At 44.4% G+C, this 17,628-nt stretch overlaps 1 protein-coding gene across 2 annotated transcripts in view; it reads left to right on the forward strand.

The window, feature by feature from the left end:
* Nucleotides 1-1,029: 1,029 nt before the first annotated feature.
* HSPA12A (heat shock protein family A (Hsp70) member 12A) overlaps nt 1,030-17,628 on the forward strand; it is an 81,023-nt gene continuing 64,424 nt past the window's right edge. The window contains exon 1 of one of the 2 annotated variants that reach the window (XM_065552392.1): nt 1,030-1,509. In XM_065552392.1, the coding sequence (XP_065408464.1) occupies nt 1,482-1,509 (28 nt within the window). In that variant the 5' untranslated portion in view covers nt 1,030-1,481. Of the gene's footprint in view, nt 1,510-14,560; nt 14,621-17,628 lie in introns of those variants that run through there. The other variant, XM_065552393.1, reaches the window with a different exon arrangement.

Raw genomic sequence — 17,628 nt, forward strand, 5'->3', positions numbered from 1 at the left:
CCTGTTTCTGCGTTGCCTTGCATCTTGTGTGGTCATTTATACCAGTGCCAAGTAGATGTAATTGCTGCACGATCAGAACTAGTAACATTAACACCCACTTTGGATTTACTTTCTATGGATGTGAATAACCACACAGGACACAAGGTACTGGAGGATCAGGCTAATGGAGTTTCAGGAGAACTTTTTCTTCTACTAAAAGGTTTATTTTTCATGGTAGGAAATTAGCCCTCATTTTATTTTCTTGCTTTTAAGGGACTCTTATCCAATGTTGACAACTCATGATTTTAGCATGAGGCATGAAATATTTGATGATTTTTTTGAATCCCCAGCTCACGGAGTGATGTGATTATTTGAGTTTCTTGGCTTACTTTTAGATTTTCCTAATGAAACTTTCTAGCCTTTATGGCTGTGGAGAAGAGTTTGAAGATGTCTCAAGTGCATGCTAAAGGCCTGAAAGCCCAAAAGCAAATACATTCTTTTTAAAAAAATCTCATGATGTTTGAACGTTCAGGGCTGGCAATGCTGTTTGTCACAGAAAATGCAAAGCCACATACCTAGTGCATCTTTTGCACATGACGTTTGGCCTAGCTCCAACTCCCTATTGCAGTGTTGTTGTTTTTCTGTGCACAAAGGCCAGCCCATGCTATAAGCAGCATGCTCCGGTTTCCAACCACTCAGCCATGTGCAGGGTGCTTAGGCCTTGGCTACACTTACCGGCAAGTTCGACGGCTGGAAATCGAACTTCTGGGTTCGACTTATCGCGTCTAGTCTGGACGCGATAAGTCGAACCCGGAAGTGCTCGCCGTCGACTGCGGTACTCCAGCTCGCCGAGAGGAGTACCGCGGAGTCGACGGGGGAGCCTGCCTGCCGAGTGTGGACCAAGGTAAGTTTCAACTAATTCGAAATAAGGTACTTCGAACTTCAGCTACGTTATTCACGTAGCTGAAGTTGCGTACCTTAGTTCGAATTAGGGGGGGTAGTGTAGACCAAGCCTTAGTGTAGAAGTAGCCTCATGACGCTGTCAGCTTCATTGGCGCACCGACAGCGATAGCAATGACAACGAAACACACATTCAAAGCTAGGCTGGATCCCTCCCCCGAGCGTCTCCGTCCTGTAGCAGCTCCACAAGCGATTCTGTCAGTTGCAGCCTGGGGTACCCTGTTTGAGGGGGAAGCGGAGGGCGAGCGCACGCTTGCAGGGGAGGGGCTCTGCAGCAATCTGAGCAGTCGTAGCCCTGCAGCCCGCAGGGAAGCACAGGGGTCAAACGCTGCGCCGTCCCTCTGGCTCCCTGCACCATCTGTGGGAAGGCGCTACGAGGGTGGGGGAGGGAGGGAGGAAGGAGCGAAGCCTCGTCTGGGCTCCAGCCTGCTGAGGAGGACGCAGCAGCCGGCGATGGCTCAGGCTGCAGAGTGAGGGGCGCCCCGCGTGCGGCTGCTGGGCTCTGGCTGCAGGACGGAGAGGGGCGAGAGGCGGCTCCAGCCATGTCCGAGACGGAGGGCGGCACCGCAGGTAAGAGGAGCCGCGTTCCCTTGTGCCTGCAGCGGGGAACCGGCCGGGCACGGGCCAGCCCCTCCGCAATGCAGGAAACCTCCCCGGGAATGCGCCTGGGGTTCACCTCAGCCTCGGCAGCAAGGGGCCGGGCACGAGCGTGGCTCTGGGGCAGACGTGCCCCGCCAGGGAGTGCGCTACCACCGGCTCCCTGCCGCTGAAGGACACCGGCGGCGGGAGGCGTCACAATGGCTCTGTGCGGAGCTGGCGCTAGCCCCGACCGACCCTGTCTCCTGGAGCGCCCCGGGCCGGGCCGGGCCCGCCCCGCCTAACCAGCGCTCGGACCCCGGCTGGGTGCGCGGCGCGCGCGGGCAGCTGGAGCGAGACCTCCGCGTGGCTCAGCGCAGACGTCCCCGGGACTGTGCGGGGCAGGGCTGCGCGGGCGCGCAAGCCAGTGCCGCGCTGCTGAGTCGGGAGCGCTCCGCTCCCGGCAGGGGGAGGGGATACTGGCCTGGGGCTGGATTGATGCTCACATACAGTCGCGTCGTGCAGCCGAGCGGTTTCCCCCGGGCAGCCGGGCTCTCCTGGGCGGGGTGGCCAGGCATTTCCCGAGAGTTTCAGCCTGACGTGACCCCTGGAGGGGCCGCTGCTGCTCATCCCGCGCTGTCTCCGAGGGGAATCAGTGCAGCAGTTTGGGACTCGGAGGGGGCTGATGGTGGGAGCCAGGTGACCAAACACTGCGGAGGAACGTGATGCCCCCGCTTGTCCATCTCCTCTCTGTCCCCGGGCTGCCCCCCCGGAGCCACCGCACATAGGGCTCGGTGGGGCGCGGCTGGGCCAGCGGCGATCGGACCCCGACAAAGCTGCCAATGCAGCAGCTGTTTCCCAAAGGCTAGTACAGCACCCAGCTAGCCCAGGCCTCTGTCCCCGTGTCTCCCACTGGCCAGTCTCCTCTCCCAGGACGGGGTCAGACTCGGCAAGGGCACGCTTTGTAGTTCAAGTCAGGTGCTGCTGCGATTGAAATAAAGGAAAGCAGCATCTTAGACTAATAGAGAGGCAGGCCTGTCAGTGCATCAATCTGCCCTGGGATTTGTGATAAGAATCATCTTTTCCCCCCCTTTGGATCACATCATATCTTCAGCATCCTGGAGCAGCCAGATAGCTCCGAATCTAAGGAGTCTCAGAGATGGGATAAAACCAGAGGTAGTTTTGCACAACCTTGAACATGGGGTTTTGACTTTGTAAAATCAAAAGCAGGAGCTGTTCTGGGTCTCCTTTTATCCAGCTCAGGAGGATTCTAATAATTTAAAAAAAAAATAAAGGTCCATTTGTAATTACAGTGCATAGGAATAAAACAATGATGTTTTGGGGGGCAGGAACTACAATGTGTATGCATATGTCTGTGAAGGGTGCCAGCACAGTATGGGTATTACCAGAATGCAAATAATAATTATAGAGGAATAAAATATAACCAGTGTGATGTACTTGCTTCCTCTCCATGTGGGTGCTGCAGAGGTTTGAAAACATTGTAACTTTGAATCCCAGTCTCTGCACAAATGAAATTCTAAATGATGATGTAGAAAAAAATAAAGGGCTGGGTTTATATGGGATTAGCATGTGGTTTAGAGGAGTATATTCCTGAATAAAATAGTTCATCTGCAATGCATCTTAAACGGGAATGTCCGAGAGCATCCATTTTGAAAACTCTAGAAGAGAACATTGTTTGAAAAACTAGTTGAATCTTAAAGATATCTGCTTTGCTCTTTTGTTGCTTTGCTTGCCAAGAGTTGCTGGGAACTCCAATACTCTCCTTTCCCTCAAGTAAATTATTATTTTTTTAAATAAAGGCTCTAATGATTTGTCTCTCTGGCTTGATGAAGTTAACTATAATGCTGTTATAGCAGACAGCTGACAAAGGGAAGAGTAGAAAGCAGATTCACCCATCTGTTAGATGACAGTATATTACATATTTTTTACACATAGTTAGTTGCAAATCTGGTGTATTGCAACGTTTAAATTAAATGTTCCGAGGAAGAACCTAAGCAGGAAGGATTCCACTATAAGAAGGAATATGATGTAGCAAAGTAATGATTTGTCATACCAGGAATGCTTGCATCTTTTGCAGTCTATGGAACGCTGAAACAGTTGGAGAAAAAGGAATCTGAAAAAAAATATATTGCTAAATGAGAGTATGTGTATTGGTAATGTTGGGGCTGCAAAAATTTATAGCAGTGTAGTGTGGTGCAAAAATGACACACACCTATGTAAAATAGCAAAATGCTGTATGCGCCAGCTGTTAATCATTTTTATGGCTACAAGTACCACGGCATTGCAGTATTTGCAGTTTGGCCAGCATGAGCATGACTAATTTTATTCATAGAAACTGTTGTGTTAAAGCTTTAATAATACTATCTTAAAGAAATATAAACCATTGGCTCATATTTGAATGACACCAATTTAGCAGATAAGTTTGTTTTTTGTTTAGTTTTTTTTTAACAGTACACAGTGTGATAAGCTTTTAACCTGAATGTCTAGCACATTTTAGCCCCTGAACCAGACCCTGCCCTGTGCTAGGGCGACATTTTGCTTCTCCACTGATGCAAAGTTTCCCTAAAGCCTGTCAGGCCCCAGAGGATCTGTCCTACACTGGGTTTATGAAAAATAGGTCCTGTCAAATTAACTTAAATTTTTTATGGGGTTACACGTTTGATTAATAAAGGTAATAGTGTTGATGTTATATATTTAGACTTTTTAAAGTATTTGACTTAGTACAACATTTTGATTAAAAAACTAGAATGATACAAAATTAACAAGGCACTCATTAAATGGATTAAAAACTGGCTAGCTGATAGGTCTCAATATATAATTGTAAATGTGGAATCATCATCAAGCAGGTATTTGTTTCTAATGGGGTCCCTCAGAGATCGGTTCTTGGCCCTACCCTATTAAACATTTTTTATCAATGACCTGGAAGAGAATGTAAAATCATCAGTAATAAAGTTTGCAGATGACACAAAGATTAGAGAGAAGTAAGTAATGAAGAGGACAGGTCACTGTTACAGAGCAATCAGAATCGTTTGGTAAGTTGGGCATGAGAAAACTACATGCATTTGGATACACTAAATATAAATGTATACATCTAGGAACAAAGAAGGTAAGCCATACTTACAGGATAGGGGACTCTATCCTGGGAATCAGTGACTCTGAAAATCATTTGGGGGTTGTGGTGGATAGTCCGGTGAACATGAGCTCCCAGTGTGACACTGGCCGGAAGGGCTAATGGTATCCTTGGATGCATAAATAGGGGAATCCTAAATAGGAGTAGAGGTTATTTTACTTAAATATTTGGCACTGCGGTGACCACTGCTGGAATACTGTGTCCAGTTCTGGTGTCCACAGTTCAAGAAGAATGTTGATAAATTGGAGACGGTTTGGAGAAGAGCAACAAGAATGATGAAAGGATTTGAAAACATGCCTTATAGTGATAGACCCAAGGAGCTCAACCTATTTATCTTAAAGAGAAGGTTAAGGGGGTCACTTGATCACAGCCTATAAGTACTTTTATGGGGAACAAATATTTGATAATGGGCTCTTCATGGGCAGTTTTAAAATCAAGATTGGATTTTTTTTTCCAGATATGCTGTTGTTCAAAAGAATTTTGGTGGGGAAGTTCTATGGCCTGTTATGCAGGAGGTCAGACTAGATGATCACAATGCTCCCTTCTGGCTTTGGAATCTATAAACATAGGGGCATACTCAGGTGGCATAGAGCTGATGTAACAGCTCCTATTCCCCACACTCTGAGACAATGTAGCGACTGTGGCTAAGGTATCCCTACACTACAGCTATCACCAGGAGCTGGCGTGACCTCTTTGGGACATGGACAGTCACTGCATGTTAGAGCAACCTTTATGCTGCTCAGTTTTATGCAGGAGGACAGGACTGTCGCCTCAGGTGCATCAGATCTGGCCCCATAACTGTAAAAGGTGGCATTTGAATCCATTCAGTTCTCTCACAACGTCATTTTTATTGAAATTAGGATAATACATTTTAGAAGATTTTAACGAAATGCATTACCCCCATCGTTTTCTGTTGAATGCTTGTTTTGCATGATCACCGATTTCCTCAGTTGAGGTCCTCATGTGACTTGCTTCTCTTCATTGTTTGGGCACGTTGGTGTCAATTTTGATTCCCATTATGGGCTTCACCTCTCCTGCTGCATTAGGTTCAGGCTTCTGGTCCTTTCCTTCAAAGCTGTGCACAACTCCTTTCCTGGCCACATGCCAGATTTTGTTGTCCCCAGTTCCCTATTCCAGGGGTTCTCAACTTTTTTCTTTCTGAGGTCCCTCCCAACATGCTATAAAAACTCCACAGCCCACCTGTGCCACAACAACGCTTTCTCTGCATATCCAGTAGATTCAAAGCCAGGGCTGGTCTTAGGGGGTAGTTGCTGGGGGCCCCTGCCACAGGAGGCCCCGCAAAGCGAAGTTGCTTGGGCTTCAGTTTCAGCCCAGGGCGATGGGGCTCGGGCTTTGGCTTCATCCCTGGGCCCCAGTTAGTCTAACGCTGGCCCTGCTCTCTGGCTTATTTTGGCGGACCCACTGAAACCTGCTCGCGGCCCCCCAACGGGTGGTAGTTAGTCTACTATTATTAAGTGTTTTTGAAAATCCCTCTCTGTCTATACTAGATTGTATGCTCTGTAGAACAGGATCCATGAATATTTGTATGTTTACACTGTGCTAAGGTCACTCTTGGTCTCAATAAATAATTATGGAAAGCATGAACAGAAGAAAGCAGTTTCATGTAAGTGCACAGTTTCGAGATTAGGAGAGGAAAGATCTTAATCCATTGACCTACTGTTCTGTAAACTCTTAGCAAATTTTGTGAGGAAACTGTTGGGCTGTATTCCGTTTTTTTTTTTTTTAATGTCAATTTAATTTGACAATTGCCACAAGTTTGCAGGTAAGTACCTTACACCTCTTCGTTAAATGCTAAGTTTTAACCTATTTGTCTCTTCATAATTATTTTATTTACTTATTTATTAGGCATTTGTTTAGCATTCGTCAGCTTTCCATCTAACAGCTTCATTTAAGTGTTTGAAGCACTAGGAAAGAATCGAGGTGACTGACTGACACTCAGGTCTGTTCAGCTTGAATTCACCAACGGAAAAGAGGGTAGAGTGTCATGCAGAACTAATAGGAGAGAGTTCTAAAGCTCTTAAATATACAGGCCCCAATCCTGGAGTGCACTATGCAGCCACTTTGCACAAGCACACTGGTGCACCCTAAATAATGTGGATCTGGCCCTTGAGGGAGAGGTGTCACCATCGCATAGGGGAAATTCTTGTCATTCTTCCGCTCTGCTCTGCACTGGTTAGGCCTCAACTGGAGTATTGTGTCCAGTTCTGGGCACCACATTTCAAGAAAGATGTGGAGAAATTGGAGAGGGTCCAGAGAAGAGCAACAAGAATGATTAAAGGTCTTGAGAACATGATCTATCAAGGAAGGCTGAAAGAATTGGGTTTGTTTAGTTTGGAAAAGAGAAGACTGAGAGGGGATATGATAGCAGGTTTCAGGTATCTAAAAGGGTGTCATAAGGAGGAGGGAGAAAACTTGTTCACCTTAGCCTCTAAGGCTAGAACAAGAAGCAGTGGGCTTAAACTGCAGCAAGGGAGGTTTAGGTTGGACATTAGGAAAAAGTTCCTAACTGTCAGGGTTGTTAAAATTGCCTAGGGAGGTTGTGGAATCTCCATCTCTGGAGATATTTAAGAGTAGGTTAGATAAATGTCTATCCGGGATGGTCTAGACAGTATTTGGTCCTGCCATGAGGGCAGGGGACTGGACTCGATGACCTCTCGAGGTCCCTCCCAGTCCTAGAATCTATGAATCTGTATGAAATCTGAAGTGGTATTGGGCCTCTGTAGCATTCCTGTGGCTGGTGTCTCTATGTCCTGGTGACTATCAGCTGCCATAAGTGCTCCTGGGAGCCTTGGATCTGCTCTACACTGTGTCAGGGCAGCCTCAGGATGGGAATACAATGGGTACTTTTGAGTCTGTGCCTCAGATGTGCCGAGCACTTCTCTGCCGTAGCTGAGGATCAGACCCACAGAGTCTGACCACATTATACTCAGTCCCACTGAAGTGAGCTGGACTATTCACCTAATTAAGATTTACGCTCAAGAGCAAAATCAATGAGTAGATCAGACTCTTACTTTGGTTAATAAGGAATGATATTATGTGTCTTAATGACAAGATATGAGTGCTGATAAATATGCACATTTGCTATGGTGATGAGTGGCATAGTAATGCATATATGTAAGACAGGTAAAATACATGGAAGCTTTTCATTATACCACAAGGTATTTTTAAAACAGAGAATGCAGTGTTTTAAAAGTAGGATTGCCACAGTGAACTGGTAATGGTTGATAAATAGATATTGTAACAGGAAATTCCTCCCAAGTCAGGTTCAGAGGGTTTTTAAAATTTTTTATCACATAACAGAAAAGTAAAATGCAGTCAGTCTAAAAATAGAATGCACTAAAATACTCTTTACAAAATGAATCTAAAGGACAGGAGAGAGACCTCTCAGCACAGAGGGCCTTTGATCTTGTCTCCCGAGTAGCACTATTTAGGACTGCATAAGGTTGGGTTAAGGACATATGAGAATTGCTTTTGGAAGTTGCTGGGTCTGATTTTCCACTGCCTTGCCCCCTGTGTACCATTTGAATCTGGCAGTGTGTTACATTAGCCACTTCACACTCACTGGCCCAGATCCTTGGCTTCGTTATGGCTGATTTGCACTGCTGTGGTGTCACAGCAGCTTTAAAGCCAGTTAACTGAGATTATAACTTTGAGCCATTTTGAGGCTGTGATAAATTACACCAGGGTCTAGATTGACTCTCTGCAGCTCCAGGATCCCGTAGCCATAAAAGTCCCTCCCCTAGCTCTCACCCCTGTGCCCCCAGCATTGAGCACAACTTGGTCACTGCAGAGGACCTGACACTTTGCACAGATGAAAATGACTATATATAGCATGCAAGACAGTGAAGAATTGGGACCGAGGCCAGGAAGACAGCCGTTAGAGCCACTGGGACAGCTCAAAGGCTCTGGATTTGGGGCCAGAATCTGATTTCAAGACTATACAAAGCAGAGCTTACCCAACACTACTGGAAATTCCCTACTCACAGCTATATTTAAAAGAGAATCCTTAACAGTAACACTCCACACGTTAAGGGTCAACTCTGTTCCTTTTCTCTCTTCCATAGTTGCCCACACAAATTTTTTCCAGCAGCAATTCTCCAAAGACCCAGGAGCCAAGGCCCACAGACTCTAAAGCAGTGGCGGGTAACCTGTAGGCCGCATACAGCCCATCAAGGTAATCGGATTGCGGGCTGTGAGACATCTTGCTGACGACCATCCGCAGGCACGGCCCCCCGCAGCTCTCAGTGGCTGTGGTTTGCCGTTTCCGGCCAATGGGGGCTGCTGGAAGCGGCAGGCTGCAGGTTGCCCACCACTGCTGTAAAAGGTTGTTCTGTATATCTTGATGAACTTTTAAGTTATTTTAAAATTGCTATGAGGACCTTTAAAAGGTTTGGCATTCAGATAAGCACACAGAACCGTACATGCTTATCTGACCGTGTGGATGCCATCATCCCACCCATGAAGACCCATATTCCTCCATCCCCCAAACTCCCTCAATGAACTGTCCTACCTGCAGTTGCCTTTTTGGAAGAGGAAACCTAGAGGCCCACTATTTATTACCTTTCAGTGGAGGATCAATGTGGGCAAATCTGTATCATGCCCCATACTCCACAGCATCTTCTGAACATACATAAGAACGGCCGTACAGCGTCAGACCAAAGGTCCATCTAGCCCAGTATCCTGTCTACTGACAGTGGCCAATGCCAGGTGCTCCAGAGGGAGTGGATCAACAGGCAGTGATCAAGTGATCTCTCTCTTGCCATCCATCTCCATCCTCTGACAAACAGAGGCTAGGGACACCATTCCTTACCCATCCTGGCTAATAGCCATTAATGGACTTAACCACCATGAATTTATCCAGTTCTCTTTTAAATGCTGTTATAGTCCTAGCCTTCACAACCTCCTCAGGTAAGGAGTTCCACAAGTTGACTGTGCGCTGCGTAAAGAAGAACTTCCTTGTATTTGTTTTAAACCTGCTGCCTATTCATTTCATTTGGTGACCCCTAGTTCTTGTATTATGGGAATAAGTAATAACTTTTCCTTATCCACTTTCTCCACATCACTCATGATTTTATATACCTCTATCATATCCCCCCTTAGTCTCCTCTTTTTCAAGCTGAAGAGTCCTAGCCTCTTTAATCTCTCCTCATATGGGATCCGTTCCAAACCCCTAATCATTTTAGTTGCCCTTTTCTGAACCTTTTCTAGTGCCAGTATATCTTTTTTGAGATGAGGAGACCACATCTGTATGCAGTATTCGAGATGTGGGCATACCATCAATTTATATAAGGTCAATAATATATTCTTAGTCTTATTCTCTATCTATCCCCTTTTTAATGATCTCTAACATCCTGTTTGCTTTTTTGACCGCCTCTGCACACTGGGCGGACATCTTCAGAGAACTATCCATGATGATTCCAAGATCTTCTTGTAGCTAAATTAGCCCCCATCATATTGTATGTATAGTTGGGGTTATTTTTTCCAATATGCATTACTTTACATTTATCCATTCTGGGAGCATCGCCTGCATTCTCTCACCTTCTGTGGGTTTAGATCATCTATCCCACACTCCTACTCTCTCTGCAGGGGTTTGGATGCCACTCACCCACACCCTCTCTCCACTGGAAGATGGGGATGTGTAGAGCATGTCATTCACCTACTCTCTCTCCACTGGGAGGATCTTCAATTCCTTGTACCATCCAGTGTTCCCTATGCTGCCCTCTCCTTCATGGCCTTATGTCAGGTGACACCAGGTATTGGCATCCTTTATCTGGGGAGCGGGTGGAGAATTAGACCTATCCCTGTTCGCTGTAGGGACTGGGCTGGTTGCCTGTAACACCAAGTATGAGAGCTTAAATATCACAATTCCTTTAAAATGTTCTTGATGTCCTATACTACTGGGTTAAGTGGGAAATGCATTCCTGGTCTATCTGCTAACTGTTTGATCTGTTGGATTTCATCTTAGCTGTCTCCACTCTTAAAGATTTAAATAGCCGTGGTTGTACCAGACAGACTGGCAATTAGCCCCATTTCCCTGTGCCAAATAGATCTAACAAATCTAACACCTCTTTCTTAAGTTTCCATGGATACCTTCGAAGAGCGCACACACTGTAATCAAAACAGTAGGGAGTACAGTTTACAAAAGCTTCCAGTATTGTCCTCATGGAACTGTTACGTTCAAGAAATAGTTCTTTTTAATAGCTCTCCCACTTACTCAGCTCAGTTCCCCTTATGTTTTTAGTCTTATCAAGTCCTTTGCATCTCCCAACTGTAGAGATGTAACTTTCATCTGAGTACTTGATGTTTAGTTGATAACTTTTGCCTGATTCAAAACTTGGTGCCTAATATAGCTAAGGCACTTGGATATTACAGTGATGGCGCAATACAAGAACTACATAGGCATGTCTTGGGCCTTGTCTACACTACCATTTAAGTCGATTGTAAGCTACGTTGCTCAGGAGTATGAAAAAGCCACCCCCCTGAGCGACATAACTTACATTGACTTAATGTGGTGTCTACACTGCGCTATGTCAGCAGGAGATGCTCTCCTGCCAGCATAGCTTCCGCTGAGGTGGATTAATTACATCAACTGGAGAACTTGCTCCCGTCAACATAGCGTGTCTCAATCCAACATGCTAAATTGAGGCCACTGCATCAATCGCAGCAGTGCCAATTTAGCGTGGTAGTGAAGACAAGCCCTTGGTTTGTAATATACAACTGCTTGGAGTTGCAACAATTTCATGGAGTATTCTTCCATGTGTCTTAAGGGTCTGCTGTCTTCTGCCATTGCATCATACTTTCAAATGTAGTCCCTTTTCTTCTGGGATCTAGAGCTATTAATACCACTTGTTACCAAAAAATCCATTTGCTGAAATATTTTCATTATCATAAACAGGCAATAAAGATAATATAGGTTAGTTCTTGTTTTTGCTATGAGATGTCACTTAGATACTAACCCACTAATCCTAGTCTAAAGACTCACTGTTGGCTCTGCCAATGAATGTTGAAATTTGACAACATCCTGGTTGTTCTGCAACTGCTGACATTCTCTTATTTCCCCATCTGTGAGCAAATGTAGGACTTTTAGCCTTGTAGAATGTCAAGGGCTTTTCTGATAACACTCATTACCATGTGACCATCTGCTTATTTATTTATTGCTTTTCACGGTCAGACTTTTCCATACTAGCCTGTTCTACCTTCCTCCTATAATCTTTTTGCTTTTGTCTGGATCCAAGAGCATCTTTGGTATTCCTAAAAATTGTGAAAGGTAAAATGCTTCCCAATATAATGCACATTTAAAGAAACCAAACTCATTGGGGTCATCCTGTTTAGTGAATGACAAGAGTTTTTGTGTGAATCCAACAATCATGGTAAAAGCTGAGTAAGTGACTAATCAACCAAAGATAGTAAACAATACATCCAGAGTAGTTTCCTGTTTGTTCACATTAGATGTATTTTCTATATCTAATCTCTTGCTTAATATGTAATGCCTCAGATCAGGAAGAGCTCTGTGTAGCTCAAAAGCTTGTCTCACCGACAGAAGTTGGTCCAATAAAATATATTACCTCACTCATCTTGTGTCTCTAATATCTTTGGACCAACATGGCTACAGTAACACTGTATATATTTATCTAGCAGCCCAGATTTGCATGGCACTTTATAGATATGGAAAAAACCAAGGTATTTGTCCTGAAAAGCTTGTAATCTAAGCCATTTGGATGATATGATGAGAGATGGAATGAGGAGAATGAACATCAGGAAACTGCACTTAGGAGAGGATAGTTTTACACAGAATCTGGATTCAGTTTCTTTGTGCTTTCTATTTTCTGGGAGGAAAGAGGAGGTTGCTTGTTTTTTATGAAGATGTGGGCAAAGGTAATGCCTGATTGGAGATCATTAGTGCAGGGACACCAGAAGGAAGCAAGTTTGAGGAAGGAGTTTTCAGGAGGAAAAGGAGGTTGCTTGGTGTGCAGAAAAGGTGCCAGGCATAGGGTACAGTATGACAATAGGTGTGAGTGGGAGATGGCAAAGGAGGAGCATGATTGTTCTTTTTCATCAGCCTCCAAGGTATCACTGGGCTGAATTCTGTGTTCCTTCAAGAAGACAAGATCTCAGAGAGGGTGAAATTCACCTCTGAGCAGCGTGCCAACGCAAACCCAGTGGTCCACTTAAACTTTTATTAAGTTAGCTATCTGCACAGGGTTATCACCCATAGCAAATAATTGAGGTTGTACAAATCCAGAGTTCTTTCTGGTAATGACAATGTAAAACTGAAAAGATCTCGAGAATACTTGATGAAAGATTACAGATGTGTCTCCTGGGTTGAGTCATAAAAATGATCCGAAGCAGAGTAGTTATAATAAACCGTAAAAGGTATTGGTTCTGGTGAGACAAATTTTATTTGTAGACGTTTACTTCAACTGTACAGATATCTTTGCCTTTAACACACTATTACTGTGCTCTAAATGCTATCAGTGAGATTGCACAGCAGCATTCTGGATGATTGATTACTATGAAAAGTTAACAGAAAACCTAGATTTGGAATGGTCATTAGCTGGGGCAGTCTCCATGGAAGGGAAAGGTATTGCCCGCTTCAAGAAATAAGGTGGGAAACCTGCTGATGTTTAAAATAAAGTACCTTACCCTATTTTCATTGAAGTTAATAGCAACACTCTCGTTGATTGCACTCAGAGCAGGAAGTATTTATTTTTTATGCTGAATATGTTCTTTTCATTTATATATTGAAATGTTTTAAATGTGTTTTTAATTTTTGTATTTCTGTTTCTTTTTGATTTTCCTTTTTTCCTTTCAAAGCATTTTTGTATCTGCACTAAAACCCTCCAGGCTGTAGATTGTGCCAGGTTGTTGTGACGCTTTTGTAAGCTCTGACATTTTGCTTTCAATCTTGTATTTAAGGTGAGGTAGTATCCCAGCAATACTTTACTTCATTGTAACCAAATAATACTGTCTGCCTCAATACAGTTTTTGCCAGCTGTGTTGCTTCCCAAACAGCTCTCTGTGAGCTGAGGGGTGAAAACATTATCTACAATCCTGCATTTCCTGTTGTGCAAACATCACTGACAATGTGAAATATGCAGACCACCAAGATTTGCTTCCAGGAAAATTCTCTAGATAGTTAAAATGAGTCTAAAGAATTTTGAATTGCACTTTGTACTTACTTTACTGTGCGACCCTATGGTCTAGAGGATTGAGCACTGGACTTGGGAGTTCGGGGCGACCGAGGTTCTGTTCCTGGCAACTTCATTGACCTGCTGTGTGATCATTTGAACTCTCTGGGCTTCTGCTCCCACTTTTTAATCTATTTTGTCTTTTTATATCTGTCGTTTTTTGGAACAATTTAATTCCATCACCTGAAGCCTTTGAATAAGATAGGATGTCTTTCTAGAAATACACCTCTACCTCGATATACACTGCCCTCGGGAGCCAAAAAATCTTACCGCGTTATAGGTGAAACCGTGTTATATCGAACTTGCTTTGATCCACCGGAGTGCGCAGCCCCTCCCGCCCCCGGAGCACTGCTTTACCGTATTATATCCGAATTCGTGTTATATTGGGTCGCGTTATATCGGGGTAGAGGTGTATTCTCTAGCTCAGCCAGATATGGGTTTCATGCAGAAGCTACTGGGTCAAATTCTATGGCCTGCGTTATGAAGGAAGTCGCACAAGAGGATCATAATGATCCCTTCAGGTTTTAAAATCCACGAAATCTATTTAGATGGTAAATTTTTCAGGCCAAGGCTGGTCTCTCATTATATGTTTGTACAGAACCTCTCATAATGGGGCCTCTCAGCTCTAAGGCAATGCTAATAATAATAATTGTTTAAAAATCTTTCTGTGTTTATTCCAGATAAAACCATAGCAGGAATACAGAGGACATTGTTAAAATTCATATGGAATCAGAAAAGATCAAGAGTGAGTGCAGATACTTTGTACAAACCTATTAAACAGGTTGGACTAATTGTTCCAAATATTCTGTCAAGCCGGCCGGTTCAAAGTGGAATGGGGCTTTTTAACCCAGCCAAACACTGGGCCCTTATTGAATAAGAAAATTGGGGCAGTGTAAACATTGCTAGGCTAACATAGATTAATAAAAATCATGCCATCCAGAAATTGATATACCTCCTTTAGCAAAAGCTACTCTATGTGTTTGTGATTGAACTAGGGTTAAGTTCTTTTTCCTCACCAATGACACTCTTGCAAATAATCCAGATCTTAAACCAAATCATGACCCAGAGAGCTTCAAAGATTGAATACACATGGAATCAGGGGCGGCTCTAGGCACCAGCAAAGCAAGCAGGTGCTTGGGGCAGCCCATTTGCAGGGGCGGCAGCCAGCAGGGATCCAGCCTGGGAGCTGAGAACCAACAGGGGGCCCTGGGAGCTGTAGTTCCTTGGTTAGCTCCCTGCCTATAGAGCCAGCCCTGGAGCAGGGAAAGAACTACATTTCCCAGCATTCCCTTGGCTGCTATCAACAGGAAAGGGAGGGGGAGGGAGTATGGTAGCTGAAACCTCATGCTGCAGCTTGCTGTGAATGGAGAGCTCACTGCTAGAGTGGGTGTCACTGTGAATGGGGAACAAGTATGCCCAAGGAGTAAAAGGCTTTGCCCCAGATATCCCATTCAGAAGACATCCCCAGACTGGATTAGGGATACTGGTGTGACCTCACCTTGTAGCCCCCAAAGAAGGAATTGGGTGGACTAAATGGACAGTGCACCTCTCTATCAGAAGCCTAGCAAGGGAGGTACGTGGATCCCACTAGAATTTCAAAAGAAAAGTAAGGGAGGGGAGGCTCTGCTGGGCCTGGGCAGCTTTAGATACAGTACCAGGCACATAGGAGGATTTCCACTTTTAAGCCATGGAAGCAGAAATTGACTTTTCCTTTCCAGATATAGCTAATATTCAGAAAGGGAATCTAGCATCTGCCTTCCAGATTTGAACACCTCAAAATTCAGGAGTGCTCAAGCTCAATTTGGGCAGCTGTTACTTCATTTCTCCCAAATCAAATATACTGATCCTCTGTAACTTGTTATAGAAAAAGTAGGATAAAATTGAGCAAGAAATGCTTCCCAGTGGTTTTTAGGACTGGAATTGCTATTTTCAACAGCCATTGCCTTTTTTTTTTTTTTTTTTTTTTTTTTTTTAGTTTTATTTGTTTAAAAGGAAGACAGTGATGTTGCATTGGCAAATTCCCCATAGAAACAAAGAGTGGAACAAAAGAATAATAAAGGCACCTCAACTTTTCCTCATTTATGGAGCACAGTCTTATAATATGCATCCAGATATCCTCCAATCACACAAGCTGAAAATTGTTCCACTTTACTGCAGTTCTGTAACCATATGGGAACCAATCCTGTCGGTGTTCTGTGCACATCCAAAATTCCTGCTGAATGACCCATCCTGGGAGCAAGCTACCAGTGACCCAGGTCTGGGGTGACAGGGGGTGCAGGTGGAGGGGGCAGAGCCCAGGGCTGGGGAGGCAGGGTGTGTGTGGGTGAGGGACACTGGTGGGGGGAAAGAGGGGAGCCCAGAGCTGGGGCAGCATGGGGTGGGGGGTAGAGCCCAGGGCTGGGGTGGCAGGGGTTGCAGATGGGGGGAGGCCCAGAGCTGGGGAGGCAGGGGGTGCAGGTGGGTGGGGGAGCTCAGGGCTGGGGCAGCAGAATGATGTGTGGGGGGGAGCCCAGGGCTGGGGTGGGGGCAGCCAAATTTTTTTTTGCTTGGGGTGGCAAAAAAACCTAGAGCCGGCCCTCCATGGAATACACCTGGTTAGCTAGCTGTTCAGTGTAGGAACTTTTCTAACTGAAAACTAACTTTAACTGGCCTCCTCTCCCCTGGTACTAGTATTTCAAGTCAGGCATTATATATCTCAACTTTTTAGATAGTTTTTTGTATAAAACAAGTTAACTTTAATAGACATTATCACATCGTGTCAATTAGGAAACAAAAAATTATCACTAATGTATATGAATCTTTGCAAACAACTCTCCTAACAAAAAATATCCAAATATGACACTCTAGGTAAAGGACCAGGACAAATTGCCGCAGAGGAATGGGGTTTGAGCTGGAAAAGAGTATCAGCAACCTCAGTCTCTAGCATAGATTCATAGATTCTAGGACTGGAAGGGACCTCAAGAGGTCATTGAGTCCAGTCCCCTGCCCTCATGGCAGGACCAAATACTGTCTAGACCATCCCTGATAGACATTTATCTAACCTACTTTTAAATATCTCCAGAGATGGAGATTCCACAACCTCCCTAGGCAGTTTATTCCAATGTTTAACCACCCTGACAGTTAGGAACTTTTTCCTAATGTCTAACCTAAACCTCCCTTGCTGCAGTTTAAGCCCATTGCTTCTTGTTCTATTCTTAGAGGCTAAGGTGAACAAGTTTTCTCCCTCCTCCTTATGACACTCTTTTAGATACCTGAAAACTGCTATCATATCCCCTCTCAGTCTTCTCTTTTCCAAAATAAACAAACCCAATTTTTTCAGCCTTCCTTCATAGGTCACGTTCTCAAGACCTTTAATAATTCTTGTTGCTCTTCTGTGGACCCTCTCCAATTTCTCCACATCTTTCTTGAAATGTGGTGCCCAGAACTGGACACAATACTCCCGTTGAGGCCTAACCAGCACAGTATAGAGTGGAAGAATGACTTCTCGTGCCTTGCTCACAACACACCTGTTAATACATCCCAGAATCATGTTTGCTTTTTTTGCAACAGCATCACACTGTTGACTCATATTTAGCATAATAAAAGAAAATGTCTTTAAGATCCTGTTTTGATGGTACTTCACACCAGTCAGGTTAAAAGATATATAGCAATTGAATGGGGATAAATGTGGGAGAAATTGTGGTGAAAGAGCAGCTTTTATGCATGTATGGTGGACATGTCCAGGCATTAGAGAGTGCTGAGAGGCAGTCCATA

The sequence above is a fragment of the Chrysemys picta genome, chromosome 7, assembly GCF_011386835.1.
Source record: "Chrysemys picta bellii isolate R12L10 chromosome 7, ASM1138683v2, whole genome shotgun sequence".
Classification (NCBI taxonomy): Eukaryota; Metazoa; Chordata; order Testudines; family Emydidae; genus Chrysemys; species Chrysemys picta.